This window comes from Eucalyptus grandis, chromosome 6, assembly GCF_016545825.1.
Source record: "Eucalyptus grandis isolate ANBG69807.140 chromosome 6, ASM1654582v1, whole genome shotgun sequence".
In the NCBI taxonomy this organism is placed as follows: Eukaryota; Viridiplantae; Streptophyta; class Magnoliopsida; order Myrtales; family Myrtaceae; genus Eucalyptus; species Eucalyptus grandis.
The window spans coordinates 15,215,314-15,231,363 of NC_052617.1; the positions used below are offsets into that span (position 1 = coordinate 15,215,314).

The 16,050-nt window shown below is 38.1% G+C and overlaps 2 protein-coding genes across 2 annotated transcripts; both read right to left on the reverse strand.

Moving 5' to 3' along the window:
* Positions 1-421: 421 nt before the first annotated feature.
* Positions 422-5,271, reverse strand: LOC104448563 (gamma-glutamyl hydrolase 2). Its single transcript, XM_010062420.3, has 10 exons — positions 4,843-5,271; positions 4,175-4,261; positions 3,799-3,888; positions 3,208-3,302; positions 2,762-2,822; positions 2,099-2,188; positions 1,903-1,965; positions 997-1,085; positions 720-812; positions 422-621 (listed from the first exon to the last, which is right to left on the reverse strand). Exons 1-10 carry the CDS (start codon positions 5,257-5,259, stop codon positions 588-590), a joined length of 1,119 nt encoding a protein of 372 aa, XP_010060722.2. The 5' UTR covers positions 5,260-5,271; the 3' UTR covers positions 422-587.
* A 1,458-nt stretch (positions 5,272-6,729) lies between these two features.
* On the reverse strand, positions 6,730-12,570 carry LOC104451569 (gamma-glutamyl hydrolase 2-like). Its single transcript, XM_039315649.1, has 10 exons — positions 12,106-12,570; positions 10,596-10,682; positions 10,220-10,309; positions 9,632-9,726; positions 9,186-9,246; positions 8,533-8,622; positions 8,337-8,399; positions 7,327-7,415; positions 7,051-7,143; positions 6,730-6,952 (listed from the first exon to the last, which is right to left on the reverse strand). Exons 1-10 carry the CDS (start codon positions 12,484-12,486, stop codon positions 6,919-6,921), a joined length of 1,083 nt encoding a protein of 360 aa, XP_039171583.1. The 5' UTR covers positions 12,487-12,570; the 3' UTR covers positions 6,730-6,918.
* Between the last annotated feature and the right edge of the window lie 3,480 nt (positions 12,571-16,050).

The following is a 16,050-nucleotide window of genomic DNA, read 5'->3' on the forward strand; positions in this document are numbered from 1 at the left end:
AAAAAACAATTAATTCTTCTACTAACTCTTGGCAAAAATGAATAGTTGCAAATCAAATGAGTCCTAAAGAATTAAGATTCTTCTCCGAGCTGAATGGAGAATCTTGTCATCTAGAATTCCAGGTTCATTAGGGCCTTAAATAGCTTCCTTTTTTCCATTTTAAGTAAGACTTTACAGTGCGGGAATATGCAGTTAATTGGGGAATTAGGGAAAAGAAATCTTTATCATTGTGTTTTCTGCGCTTTGAGCACACATATATGACAACAAAACAACAACAAAACAATACTCGATCTGAGGCATCTTCCGATCGATCAAAAGAACTACTAGCAGAGATATGACCCTAGCTCGTCCATTGATTGACTCATCAAGACACAAAGTCATCGATTAGTTTACAGGCTACAAATCATATGCATAGTTCGAGTTCAGATTACTAGGACAATCTTCAGCACTTGCCATTGAAATAATAATGTCCATACATCTCATGATCTCATTTACATAAAGAGCAAATTTCTGATTTTGAGCAATTCAGCACAGCGCCTTCTTCAGCATAGGAGACTTGACGCCCATGAAAATTGGGGGCTTCGCAGTCACGTGAAGATATAAACCTCGTCATATCCCTTCCTATAGTCATACAAATTTAACACTACAGTCATTAAATCACAAAATTCATATGCAAAACTGATGAAGAAATGCATTGAATTGATAGCATCAGGGCTTACCCTGCTTTCCCACAATACGTGGGACTGTAATTATATATCAGATTGTCAAGCACTTTTCGAGCAGACGCCCGGTTTGTGGACTTCCTAGCCTCACTACAGGATGAAAAGTTCAAATTAGAAGTGTTTTCCCTTCAATCTGAGTGGAAAGCAAACACTTAACCACGAGCACAGTTCATGTAACCATAATTGTGTATGATGCATGATATTTAAGAACTTTGACATGGAAATTCAAAACGCAACTTGCTTTGCAGCATGAAATTACTCAACAAATTCTGACCTGACAAAGAAGTTCGCTACATGCTGCGTAACTTGAATGGCATCATCTGAGTGTGGTATCATGGACAAACCCCATTCGAAGGCATTTTTCTGTACAATATCAAGAAAGCCAAGGTGGAAAATATTATCCCAAGGACAATCACAGATTTAGCTCCCCAAGATATTTAAGATATTTAAGCAAATGAATCATGTTGAAGTCAAAGCCTTAAGAGAGAGAGAGAGATCATGCCTTAGAGGACATATTAAACTCAAATTGCCCAGTATCCTAAATTTTGCCTAACAAATTCTGCGAGACTCAGGAGACATTGCAGGAAGCTAGTATCAAACAATATGTATTAGAATCTACAATAGCAAGAAAAGTCATTTTCCTCAAAATACCCAGACAGGAAAAGATTGAATTCATAGCCCATGATCGTGTGCTCAGCAGGAAGGCCATGAATTTAATATGGATCATCTTGGATAAAGCTAAAACCTGCTAGAAGAGAGCCCAAATCTCTACATTTGGAAATTCAACTATCATGATTTTTGGGTAGCTTCTTCCTCATGATGCTGCATTTGGTAGTGTCAGAACCCTATAGAAGGTGCATGTTTCATTTGGCACCAACACAGCATTATCATCATGCAGTCAAATTGTCGTGCAAAATATTGTTCCTTCGAGCTAACTTGGTAGAAGAGTTATATCAGGAATTTTGAATGGCAACGTGCTACAAAAAAGGCCAACTTAGTTATATTTGCCAAATAACAAATTAAAATCTGGCATATTATGATGGATCATCTAGCTGAATAGGCTTAATATGCATCCAATAGTGAGATGATCGGTATGAAAGCCACTACTCAAGCAATGTGCCTTTCCTAATCAAATAAGATCGGTGTTGAACAAGAAGAAAAGCATGAAACTAACTATTACCTCTGGATGCCACTGGAAAGCAGTTACAGGGTAACTGTGTGCTTGGGCTGTGGAGACATAGACCTGGTAATAGAGTTCCTCAAAGAACTTACTGTTATTCTCACAAATAACTGGAATAAGCAGTAACACAAAATATTTTTTTCACTGCAACATATCACTTCAGACATGATGTAAGAGGTAGTTGGTTCTATTCAACCTTGTTGTCTCCATCCATGCTGGTTGTCAAGAACTTAAAGAAATTCGTTAAGTTAATGTTCTGCATCAATCTTTCTGACGAGATGCCATACTGCAACACAATTGAATAGTTGGATTAGAAAAGAGGATTGCATACATCAAGAATAGGTGAGATGATTGAGATTTAAATCTTAATTAAAATAGACTGGTCCCAATCACGCTCGTGAAATAAAAAATATAACATAACATGCAACGAGAAAAAAAATCCTGGGCCAGTATTAAAAATAAATAAAAAAAAAACTTAAGCAAAAAATCATATCATCAGCCTTTTTAGCCATTTTTAGCTATCAAAAAACTACTGGGCCTGTATAAAAAACTCACAGGAAGTTAGTCTACAAAAACAAGCAAAACAATGCATTAAAGTTGCATGACTTTTGTCTCCTCTTTTAACTTTTCCAGGATCTAACTGGTCTATCTAGACACCATCCTCTAGCAGTAATGGTGGTGTCACGTGTAACAGATGGCTTATATCAAAATAAGAATGTAGTCCCTGCGATAATAACACTCTGCTGGAAGAAAGAGGTACATGAGGGAAAACAAAAGGAAGAGGAAACGGGGGAATCAAACAAATTCCACTTGGTATTCTCAATTAAAACCAGCAGGCTACTAAAGTCTTACAACTCACATGATGATTTTGCATGACAAGGCAATCTGTACTCAACTTTTTAAGCAAATCTGGCGGAAATCTGCAAAACAGTGGATAGATGGAAGTTAGAACTGCATCTATAGGTGATTATGCATGACTATATCAAGCAACAGACACCTTATACAAAGTAACCACGCATCTTCTACTCCAATAACCACTTTTGGTATACCAGGACAATCATCCGTGATAATTTGATGTAATCCACATTTCTCTTTCCAGTAATATTTATTCCACGGCTACATAATCAAGCATCATATACTAAAGTACATAAATCCGAATTGATTTTCTCATAGAGTATAAGAAGCCAATTGGAAGCATACAGATATCCTGCTTGCTGTCAATTAAAAAAGAATACAGCTTTATCTGTCTTTATATGCGTTAGTACTTAAAAGTCAACGGTGAAAGCTTACTAGGGTCAACCATACCTTTGAAATAATGTTCCCTCAATGTTTGTGTTTCTCATAAATTGTAGAGTGGATGCTTCATCTGCAGCATTAAATTCTTCGAGAATGCTTTTGTCCTGTCATTAGGGAACCGCTAAATTATTATCAAGAGATTTTTCCACTTTCCTCTTTATACTATGAACTACACTTTCTGTAAATCATTCAGAATTTATCCGTTTGACATGGATGAAGCAACTTAAAACCTTGAGGGATTATTTGCAACACAATAGGTTGGATGTGAAATAACCGCCATGCTCATCAAGGTTAAAGCAATGGCAATCTCAACCTCGCAGCAACGACTTATGCTTTCAAGTTTTGTGCGAATAGAGGCCAAAGCTTTATGCAGATGATGATCAGTCAAGTGTGCTAAGTGAAGCCATGGGAAGTGAGAAGTTTTTTTTCTGGCACAATACCTCACAAAAGGTAAAAGGCGAAAAGAAATTTTTTTTTTTTTTTCTTTTGGTTTAAAGAACAGACCATGTAAAGTGACTCTTGCATTAGAAAAGGGAAATTATGCAACCAAAAGGACTGAAAGCATTGACAGACAATTCAAAATGGTGACAGGGGAGTTACCTTGCTGACTATCATTGTCAATAGTTCAAAGCCCAAGCAGATGGCATACAATGGGAAGTGGTCACCAGCATCATTCTTTGCCAAAACTTTCTGCAAACAATTGGCAAAGAGTACATCTAAAAATTGCAAAGCAAAAATGTACAGGACACTCATTGAAAGCATATAAAAACAAACTATTCCCTCCCAAGGCACTGAAAACTCTCGTGTGTCTTGGAGCAACGGAATTAAAGTTTATGAATGAGGAACAGTACATTATTCTTAGAAAAATTTTATTGCATGGAAACAGTCAATACAAGATTGATGAAGCTCTGCCTCCAACAAATAAATAGAAACACAACATCTTAGAAATATTTAGGTGTATCAATCATAAAAGTACCTTGAAAATTGCCTCCGCAGTCTCGTAATACAATCCGGTTTTAGCCCACCCACCAGTAAAGAGCACTCCATTAACCAGGTCGAGCTTCTGCATTTCAACCAAATATCAGCATCTAGAAATAAAAAACAAAGTGGTGGTCGTCTAAAAATAAACCCGGCCATGAAATCTGTACAAACACAACTCGAATGAAACCACACTCCTCCAACATTATACCCATCACTCATGTAAAATTCCTCAAAAGAGGATACATAAAGCATTAACTCCACTCATCCACACATGCGAGGGAGGATGCACGTGTTGCTTGCACACCATGACAAAACGAGATTTGTCTCCCACGATCACTTTTCGACCTTTTCGACCATTAAGAAATGGAGCATGCTAAATTCCCCCTCTTTCACAACAATATTTGCTGAGTTAGGCATAGATGATACTACTAATCCGCCCCAAACATCATTTGGTCATAGTAATAACAATCTAGTGAATCTCCCCTCGTAAAGATGGACGGATTTACTCGGACTTGCGAAGGAAGTGTGTTATGCTTTAGTCTGCAATTTTACGAGCAAGAGGTGATCGATTTTCAAGGATGGCGAGGTAATTAAGCTCAATCAACTATACGCGAGCTACGAAGGTCCAGAGTCCACAAACACTTCGATTCCACGTGTTTCTACCTCGAGGAGAACCTCCTGCGGCTCGTTATAAATCAACGGAATCACCCTGGCGCCGGCGGACTCGACGAACTTCACGTACGACGCGGCGATGTTCGAGGCGTTGGACGCGTTGTTGAGCCTGCCGGAGGCGCCGTCCCCGGGGTGGCTGAGGATCCCGATCACCGGCCGGAAGTTGAGCTTGGGGTCGGCCGCGGGGCAGCTCGGGACGACGGCGCCGCTCGCGGCCGACGCCGTCGACGCCGCCGCCGCATTCTCGAGCCGGCCCGCCAGGAGGATCCCCGGCTGCGCCTTGGCTGGAGCTAGCTCCTTGGAGAAGGAGATCAAGAGGGGGATCCAGAGGTAGTTCCAGATTTCGGGGTACCGCAAGGGGGACGAGGCGGAGGCGGAGGAGGAGGAGGAGGAGCCGGCGGCGGCCATGGAGTCGCCTGGAAACTTGTTTACTTTTACGTGAAATTTAGTGTTCTTTCAGTACCCCGTATCTCTTTTATAACGGCAATATGCACGTGATCTCTTCAATTTTGTTTTGTAATTCCCAACACATATAAATGATATTATGCATGGGTGCTCAAGCAATAAAAATTAAATCAAGCAAAAACGATAAATAAAGAACGAGGAGAATAAAGACAGGAAGTAAAATTTAAAATTAACTCTCGCGGGATTCTCCGGAGCTATGTGCACTAAACGCGGCCAATATTAATATTCAACCCGATTCATCTTCCGATCAATCAATGAAATTATTGGCAATTATCATCAATAAAATTTACTAGTAATATTCCATCGGCTCTTGTGTCAAGTGCATTTATGCCTTAAGCTCTATTTATTTCGTAAAAAAATAAATAATTTAGAACATATTTTCTAAAATTGATCATTTATATTGTGTACAAAAATAAATGAAAGAAAATCTTTTTTATCGTCTACCAAAATAGGTAAACATAGATTGTTGTCTATAAAAATAATATTTTCCTTAACTAATTATTTTACGCAATGCAAGTGATTGTTTTTAAAAAAAAATATTTTTTAAAGTATATATTTAATGCTAAACAAATGAAGCGATACAAATAGTTAATGTATTTCATTTGTTTTTATGGTAAAAAAAATCTTCCTTATAAGTTTTTTTAAAATCAAAAGTTTCTACTTCTTAATAATAAAACATTTATGACCTTTCCATTAAACTACTTCACTATTTATGGATATTTGTCGATGTGGACCATCAAATTGCTAACATGAGTCTTCGGCATACCTAAATACCAAGTTAACAAAACAATAAAAAAAATTAAAATAAAGAAAACGCTAATCCATCCTCCTGAAAATACAAAATCCTAGCCCTAAATTACCCGCATCCTAAACCTCCCGCACCACAGGACACCGCCCTCCACCATCAACAAAATGAAATAATCTTCTATTTTGTTCAAATATTGATGATTCCCCTGTTTTTTTTTTTCTTTTGATCGGATGATTCCGTTGTCCATCAAAACTTATTAAAAAAATAAAATAATCAATCGATTCTTCTACTAACTCTTGGCGAAAATGAATAGTCGCAAATCAAATGGAAGTCCTAAAGGATTAAGATTTCTTCTCCCAGCTGAATGGAGAATCTTGTCTTTCAGAATTCGAGGTTCATTAGGGCCTTATATAGCTTCATTTTTCCATTTCAGGTAGTAGCTTCATTTTTCCATTTTAAGTAGGACTTTATGGGGCGCCATATGTAGTTAATTGGGGAATCAGGGAAAAGAAATTTTTATTGTTGTGTTTTCCCGCTTTGAGCGCACATATATGACAACAAAACAATACTTGATCTGAGGCATCTTCCAATCAATCAAAGGAATTACATGCAAAGAGATGAAACCCTACCCGTCCATTGATTGATTCATCAATTAAATACAGGCAACAAATCATATGCATAGTTCAAGTTCAGATAACTAGGACAATGTTCAACACTTGCCATTAAAATAATAATGTCCATGCATCTCATAATCTCATTTGCATGGAAGAGAAAATTTATGATTTCGAGCAATTCAGTACGGCGCCTTCTTCAGCATAGGAGACTCGACGTCCGTGAAAAATGGGGCCTCGCAATCATGTGAAGATATAAGCCTCGTCATATCCCTTCCTACAGTCATACAAATTTAACACTAAATTCATTAAATCACATAATTCATGCGCAAAACTGATGACGAAATGCACTGAATCTATTGCATCAGGGCTTACCCTGCTTTCCCCCAATACGTGGGACTGTAATTATATATGAGATTGTCAAGCACTTTCTGAGCAGAAGCCCGGTTTACTGACTTCCTAGCCTCGCTACAAGATAAAAAGTTTGAATTACAATTTTTTCCCTTCAAACTGAGTGAAAAGCAAACACTTAACCACAAGCATAGTTCATTTAACCATAATTGTGTATGATACAAGATATTTTAGAACTTTGACATGGAAATCTCAAATGCAACTTGCTTTGGAGCATGAAATTACTCGACAAATTCTAACCTGACAAAGAAGTTTGCTACATGCTGTGTAACTTGAATAGCATTGTCTGAGTGTGGTATCATAGACAAACCCCATCCAAAAGCATTTTTCTGCACAATATCGAGAAAGTCATATAAGTTAGCTCGAGGCAGTAAGTCGAAACATACTACACAGATATGAAAGAGGTGGAAAATATAATCCCAAGAACAATCAGTGATTTAGCTCCGTGAGATATTTATGCAAATGAATCATGTTTAAGTCAAAGCCATAAAAAAAAATATTGAAAAGAAAAGGATCATGTCCTCTATAACATGATATACTCATATTGCCTTGTCTCCTAAATTTTGCCTAACCAATTCTGCAAGACTCAAGCAAGTTGTGCCACAAGCTCTTCACTAAAGAAATCAAAAACCACAAAATCAGGAGGCATCACAAGAAACTAGTATTGAACAACATGTATTAGAATCGGCAACAGCAAGAAGTCAATTTCTTCAAAATGCCCAGAAATGAAAAGATTGAATTCATAGTCCATGATCGTGTGCTCAGCAGGAAGGCAATGAATTTAATATGGATTGTCTTGGATAAAGCTGAAAACTGCTAGACCAGAGCCCATATCTCTACATTCAGAAATTCAACTATCACGATTTTTTAGTAACTTCTTTCTCATGATGCTTCATTCGGTAATGTCAGAACCCTAAAGAAGGTGCATGTTTCATGTGGCACCAACACAGCATTATCATCATGCAGTCAAATTGTCGAGCAAATTATTTTTCCTTTGAGCTAACTTGGTAGAAGAGTTATATCAGGAATTTTGAATGGCAACAAACTACATAAAAGGCCAACTTAGTTATATTTGCCAAATAAAAAATTAAAGTCTTGACAAATTATGATCGACCATCAACCTGAATAGGCTTAATATGCATCCAATACTGAGATGATCAGTATGAAAGCTACTACATGAAGCAATGTGCCTTTCTTAAGCAAATGAGATTGGTGTTGAACAAGAAGAAAAGCATGAAACTAACCATTACCTCTGGATGCCATTGGAAACCAGTTACAGGGTAACTGTGTGCTTGGACTGTGGAGACATAGACCTGGTAATAGAGTTCCTCAAGGAGCTTAATGTTATTCTCACAAATAATTGGAATAAGCAGTAACACAAAATATTTTTTTCACTGCAATATATCATTTCAGACATGATGTAAGAAGTAGTTGGATATATTCAACCTTGTCGTCTCTATCTGTGCTGGTTGTCAAGACCTTAAAGAAATTCGTTAAGTCAGTGCTCTGCATCAATCTTTCTGGCGAGATGCCATACTGCAACACAAATGAATAGTTGGATTAGAAAAGAGGATTGCATACATCAAGAATAGGGAGATGACTGAGATTTAAGTCTTAATTAAAATAGACTGGTCCTAATCACACACATGAAATAAAACATATAACATAACATGCAATGGGGAAAAAAAATCCTGGGCCGGTATATATATAAAACACTTAAGCAAAAAATCATATCATTAGCCTTTTAGCCATTTTTAGCTATCCAAAAACTACTGGCCCGTATAAAAAAACTCACTGGATGTTAGTCTACAAAAACAAGCAAAACAATGCATTAAAGTTGCATGACTTTTGTCTCCTCTTTTAACTTTTCTCAGATCTAACCGGTCTATCTAGACACCATCCTCTAGCAGTAATGGTCGTGTCACGTCTAACAGATGGCTTATATCAAAATAAGAATGTAGTCCCTACGATAATAACACTCTGCTGGAAGAAAGAGGTACGTGAGGGAAAACAAAAGGAAGAGGAAACGGGGGAATTAAACAAATTCCACTTAGTATTCTCAATTAAAACCAGCAGGCTACTAAAGTCTAAAAACTCACATGATGATTTTGCATGACAAGGCAATCTGTACTCAACTTTTTAAGCAAATCTGGTGGAAATCTGCAAAACAGGGGATTCATGGAAGTTAGAATTGCATCTATTGGTGATTATGCATAACTATATCAATCATCAGATGCCTTATACAAAGTAACCACGCATCTTCTACCCCAATAACCACTTTTGGTATACGTGGACAATCATCCGTAATAATTTGATGTAATCCACATTTCTCTTTCCAGCAATATTTTATTCCATGGCTACATAATCAGCATCATATACTAAAGTACATAAATCCAAATTGATTTTCTCATAGTGTATAAGAAGCCAATTGGAAGCATACAAATATCCTGCTTGCTGTCAATTAAAAAAGAATACAGCTTTATCTGTCTTTATATGCATTAGTACTTAAAAGTTGACAGTGAAAGCTTACTAGGGTGAACCATACCTTTGAAATACTGTTCCTTCAATGTTTGTGTTTCTCATAAATTGTAGAGTGGATGCTTGATGTGCAGCATTAAATTCCTCGAGAATGCCTTTGTCCTGTCATTAGGGAATTGCTAAATTATTATCAAGAGATTTTTCCACTTTCCTCTTTATACCATGAACTACACTTTATGTGAATCATTCAGAATTTATCCATTTGACATGGATGAAGCAACTTAAACCTTGAGGGATTATTTGTAACACAATAGGTTGGATGTGAAATAACCGCCATGCTCATCAAGGTTAAAGCAATGGCAATCTCAACCTCACATGACGACTTATGCTTTCAAGTTTTGTGCGAATAGAGGCCATAGCTTTATGCAGATGATGATCAGTCAAGTGTGCTAAGTAAAGCCATGGAAGGAGAGAAGTTTTTTTTTTTTTTCTGGCACAATACCTCACAAAAGATAAAAGGTGAAAATAATTTTTTTTTTTAATTTTTTAAAGAACAGACCATGTAAAGTGACTCTTGCATTAGAAAAGAGAAATTATGCAACCAAAAGGACTGAAAGCACTGACAGACAATTGAAAATGGTGATAAGGGAGTTACCTTGCTGACTATCATTGTCAATAGTTGAAAGCCCAAGCAGACGGCATACAATGGGAAGTGGTCACCAGCATCATTCTTTGCCAAAACTTTCTGCAAACAATTGGCAAAGAGTACATCTGAAAATTGCAAAGCAAAAATGTACAAGACACTCATTGAAAGCATATAAAAACGAACTATTCTCTCCCAAGGCATCGAAAACGCTCGTGTGTCTTGGAGCAACGTAATTAAAGTTTATGAATGAGGAACAGCACATTATTCTTGGAAAAATTCTATTGCATGGAAACAGTCAATACAAGATTGATGAAGCTCTGCCTCCAACAAATAAATAGAAACACAACATCTTAGAAATATTTAGGTGTATCAATCATAAAAGTACCTTGAAAATTGCCTCCACAGTCTCATAATACAATCCGGTGCTAGCCCACCCACCAGTAAAGAGCACTCCATTAACCATGTTGAGCTTCTGCATTTCAACCAAATATCAACATCTAGAAATGAAAAACAAAGTGGTGGTCGTCCAAAAATAAACCCGGCCATAAAATCTGTCCAAACACAACTCGAATGAAACCACACTCCTCCAACATTATGCCCATCACTCATGTAAAACTCCTCAAAAGAGGACACATAAAGCATTAACTCCACTCATCCACACATGCGAGGGAGGATGCACGTGTTGCTTGCACGCCATGAAGAAACGCGATTTGTCTCTCATGATCAATTTTCTACCATTAAGAAATGGAGAATGCTAAATCCCCCCTCTTCCACAACAATCCTCGCCGAGTTAGGCATAGATGATACTACTAATCCACCCCAGACATTATTTTGTCATAGTAATAACAATCTAGTGAATTTCCCCTCGCAAAACCAACGTTTAGATCCATGTTTTCGTGAACGGATTTACTTGGAGTTGCAAAGGAAGTGTGTTATGCTTTAGTCTCTAATTTACGAGCAAGAGGTGTACGATTTTCAAGGATGGCAAGGTAATTAAGCTCAATCAACTATACGACAACTACGAAGGTCCAAAGTCCACAAACCCTAAGAGTCCGTTTGTTTTGCGGAAAATGGGCCATTTCCGAAAAATATTTTTCCAGAAATCATTTTTAGGAAAATGTATTTTAAGACCTGAAAATATTTCGGAAAAATATTTTCTAGTGTTCGATAAGGAAAATATTTTATAAGATTTCACCACTTAGGCATGCATCACTTACCAACCTATAAATCCATCAAATATAAACTTGCCTTTAAAGTTAGGCAAATTTGTTTTATATCTTTGTTCCCTCATTATCGTTAAATGCTCATTTACTCTAAAAAATGTTCATATGAATTTTAAAAAGAATGTACAGCCCTCATAAGAATCTTTCAGTTGAGTGGCATGCTCTCCTCGTGCGTCTTTTGTGTTCTAATAAACAAAAGAAAAAGAAGCAAAGCATGTAGAGCATTTTTGCTTGTGCAATATACAACTGCAGGGTAGAGTAAATAAAAAAATGCCGACGACTAGTCAAGAAGGAAGAAGATGGAAAACAAAAAAAAAAAAAAAGAAATAAAAAAAAAAGAAAAAAAGGAAATTAAAAATAATTAGAAATAAAAAAGAAAAAGAAAATTAAAAAATAATTCGAATAAAAAAGAAAATAAGAAAAAGAAATAAGAGGAGGAAGTAAGAATTTGTAGGAGTGTGAGATAAAAGAGATCAAGTGAGGAAAATATTTCCCCTTTTTTAAAGTGAAAAATATTTTTCTCTAATTTAGAAGACTGTTTTTTTTTTTTTATGAAAAATATTTTTTTCAAGAAATTCATTTTCCGTAAAATGAACACCGAAAAATCCAAAAATATTTTTCTGAAAATTTTTCGGAGAAACAAACAGAATCTTAGATTCCACGTGTTTCTACCTCGAGGAGAACCTCCCGCGGCTCGTTATATATCAACGGAATCACCCTGGCGCCGGCGGACTCGACGAACTTCACGTACGACGCGGGGATGAACGAGGCGTCGGACGCGTTGCTGAGCCTGCCGGAGGCGCCGTCCCCGGGGTGGCTGAGGATCCCGATCACCGGCCGGAAGTTAAGCTTGGGGTCGGGCGCGGGGCAGTCGGCCGCATTGGCTAGGGCTAGCTCCTTGGAGAAGGAGATCAAGAGGGGGATCCAGAGGTAGTTCCAGATTTTGGGGTACCGCGAGGGGGACGAGGAGGAGCCGGCGGCGGCCATGGAGTCGCTGAGGGGGAGGTCGGAGGAGGGGACGAGGGAGGGATTAGCGAGGAACTGCGACGGCATTTTGGGGAATTCCGAGCGAGAACACGGAGCCGGCTTTTGGTGTTGTCATGGAGGAGGTGCGAGAGCGGCGAGCTCTGGGCGCGACTGAGCTCCTGGCTTGGCGATGGAAATGGCGGAGTTCAGAGAGGGAGACAGAAATAGAGAGTCGGAGAAGGGCGGTGGGGATGACGCGCGCGCCGTATACGCAGCGTCGTGCTGTGGAAATAGAATTTTTCCAGAAGGCGATGGGGGCCCCGCGCGTGGACGCCCTGCGAGAACTGCGGGCTGCCGTTCTTTGTTTTTTCTCGTGAGTCGGTTTTGGTCTTTAATCGAGCCTGGGTAACGAGGGAGCGACGCGCCCCAGTGGCAAAAGCGTGAATAGCCGACTCGACTTTTGACCCCGATTTCGGGTTGTCTCGTGTGCATAAGCGTGCGTCAAAAATGGCTGCTGGGCGAGCGTCAATCCCCTGCTCGATTCGGGAGTCGGACCAAAACCGTCAATTCTGGCTGATTTTCCGTTGGTGATAGTCGATCCGATTATGATTCTTTATGTTGAACCGAAACGAATTGAATTGTTGAAATAGATAATAATCCTTATTCCTCTTTTGCTCGTATCTTGGCCAGTTTTCAAGATTTTTTTTTTTTGCCTTTTTCTTCTGTGTTTTATGTGGAGAAAGCTTTTGGTGGAGATGGTGAAGGATTGAGCCGGGCCCATCCCCTAAATTTTACTGCAAGAGACCAAAAGATAATAATAGTCCTCTACATATTTGCGCAGAAAATTACGGAGAGAAATTTGATTCACATCATGAACTCACCCAAATTTGAAGAAGGGAATAATAATAAAAGGCGTAGATGAATTTGAACTTCATTGAAGTTTAAAGAAATGGGGTAAAAAAACAAGACCGTTCCGTTTAGTCTAAATCCAACTACCTAGGTTTTCAATTTTATAATTTGATAAGCGATCGGGATTGAGTAGATTTTAAGTTCTATTTATTGTCCTTGGGGCAAATATCAATTCGCAAAAAAATGTATTTGCGATTCGTGTACGTATGGATTTTGTTATTCGTGTGCATATGGGTTGTCTTTTTCCATTGACCTGAATGTGTTTAAACGCCGTGTCATGTAGGGGAGTGCGCATTGCGTAACGATGAAGCGAAGGGGAAACGAAGAGAAGGAAAAATCAGGAGGCGGATAGAAAAGGCCCGTGAACTGTGGGCCTTGTGGCGGCTTCCTTAGGGGAAACATTGATTAAGAAAGAAAGAATTAGAAAATCTGTCTAGTCATCTACTTTTTTATTTAGGTACTCAACATATGTTTTTTTATCGGGAGGAATTTTTGAACTTTATGTCTCGACCAATCTTCATGGATGTGTGCAACTTCAATCTCATATATTTAGTAAGACTTCACTCACATTATAGCCAATACAAGCCCTGATATTAATATGAGTAGCGTCGTTATAGGATTGGATATATACAAATCTAGTGAAAATCCACTTAAATAATCTCTCTTGATTGCTCAACAAATGTCATAAACAACGGTTTAACGAAATTCACTCTAATACTCCATGACTGGCTCACTCCTAGGTTGCCCCAGTTGATTGATATGCGAGGATTTCTAACTTGATCATTTGTTCAAATTCCAATTATTTGCTTTGTCAACTTGTTTGTTACACAGACCAATTATTGATTCGTGAGAGTATATAGATAGACCATGAGAGAGTACGCACTTGTGTACTTGGACTAGTGGTGACAAACGAATTGGTTGAACTGGATGTCGATGGGTTACGAGGGGTGTGGACCGTGTTATTCCATTTTATATAAATCCATTTTCATATCATATGATTGATGTGACCCATATGCGAGGCTTCAAAATCCACCTAAATAATTGATATCTTAAATACAACCATTAAATCAGCAAATTAGAATTTATAAAGCAAAAAGATAGAAAATTTGAAAATAAAATAAAAATCGACAACTATTAAAAAATGATGGGAAAAAATACTTGAAAAGGTAAATCTAACTTCAAATAAAAAAACTAAAATTCAAAAAAGAGATTTTCATGAGGAAATATAGTGAATCCATGATGGGGCAAATGTATAGGATTGATTATCTATTCATTTTTCATAGAAATATAAAACTTTGCTTGGGCGCAACAACAATACGTATACAAAATTTAAAATTCAGCAGAGTTAGTTTTGCATCCAAAAATAAATCTATTTTTAACCCGCCAAGACTCATGTTAAATTGGGCCTTAATGTTGTTAATTTTTTCGTATCCACCAATCCCTTGAAAGTTTATGGTGATAGAAGCGCTTTTAAAATGCTAAAGATGAATTCCTTTAGCCTTTCTTTTTTCTAGAAATTCCTGGTACTTTTGCTTATGGTTTCTCAGTGTTATATTCTGAAGTTGAGATTATCGGGACTAAAAGTCCTATTTGAACAATCTTTCAAAATGGAAAACCTGCAGTGAACTTATAAGAAAATGCAAGTGTGATTGCAGAATGTAATCTGCGATACTTGTTTTGGTCGTCAAGTGGCACTGCAAAGTGCCACTTTACCTGGCTAGCCGTTTTAAAATTTGTCTAGAAGTATAAATATCTGATAATTCCTTACTCGAGTTCAATCTGGGAAATCTCAGGTACAATGCCAGAAACCTTCGGGTGATCACACAGGTGCAACAGCTTTGTGTATTCATAATGAACAAAAGAATGGGCAATCGTTTCTTCGGCAGAACGATACAATATCCCCGTTACAATTAATTTGCACATCCTCTGCAGCTAAGGATGCATAGAGAGCTAAAAAGATAAAGGCCAATTCTGACAGACACTGTACATGCATATAGCCTCCACAATATTTGCCAGACATCAACAAGCAGAAGTTGCTAGAAAACTCAGGAAAGACTACAAGATTGGGAAGTAAGGAACAAAGACGAGATCCAATTAACAGATCACGATCAGTAAAAAATGCCGCTGATTGTGGTTGGCAAGGCCTCTGCATCTTGTCAATTCTTGAAAGGGTGCTGCTATAATGATAGAGAACGTAGATGTACAGTATTTTAACAGCAAGCTCCTCCCTGTCATCTCCTTCGGCCCCACCAGTCTGGAATTTTTAACCTTCGGTTTCTATGTACAGCAAGTTTGACCCTGGGAACTTTGTGTTTTACCTGTCTCCATAGCATGTCCACAGCATCTTCCTTCTTTGGGGGGTACTGGAATTCGTAGTGATGGGAAATCGTTCTAAGCTGCTTCCACATTTCTATCCATCTCTCTTTCGGGAACAGACGTAGTTGATCAACCATGTAACCTGGTTTAAGTGCCTCCTTGACTGAGAAGAAAATCGAGAACTGGGAATAGTCAATTTCATCCTCATATGGGAGCTCAATCTGATCACTAACGATGACAGGAATGCAGTGGCTGACAATGGCATCAAAAAGCCGGCATGATGATGGAGTATCTCCAGCTGGATGCAGACAGAACTTCGACGAACGCATTCCTTGAGTGGACTGAAGAAAAACAAGAGAAAAGTTAAAGAATAAGCATTGTCCACTGTTAGCATTGTTGCTGCTAGCAGATGTAAGTAGAACTCCA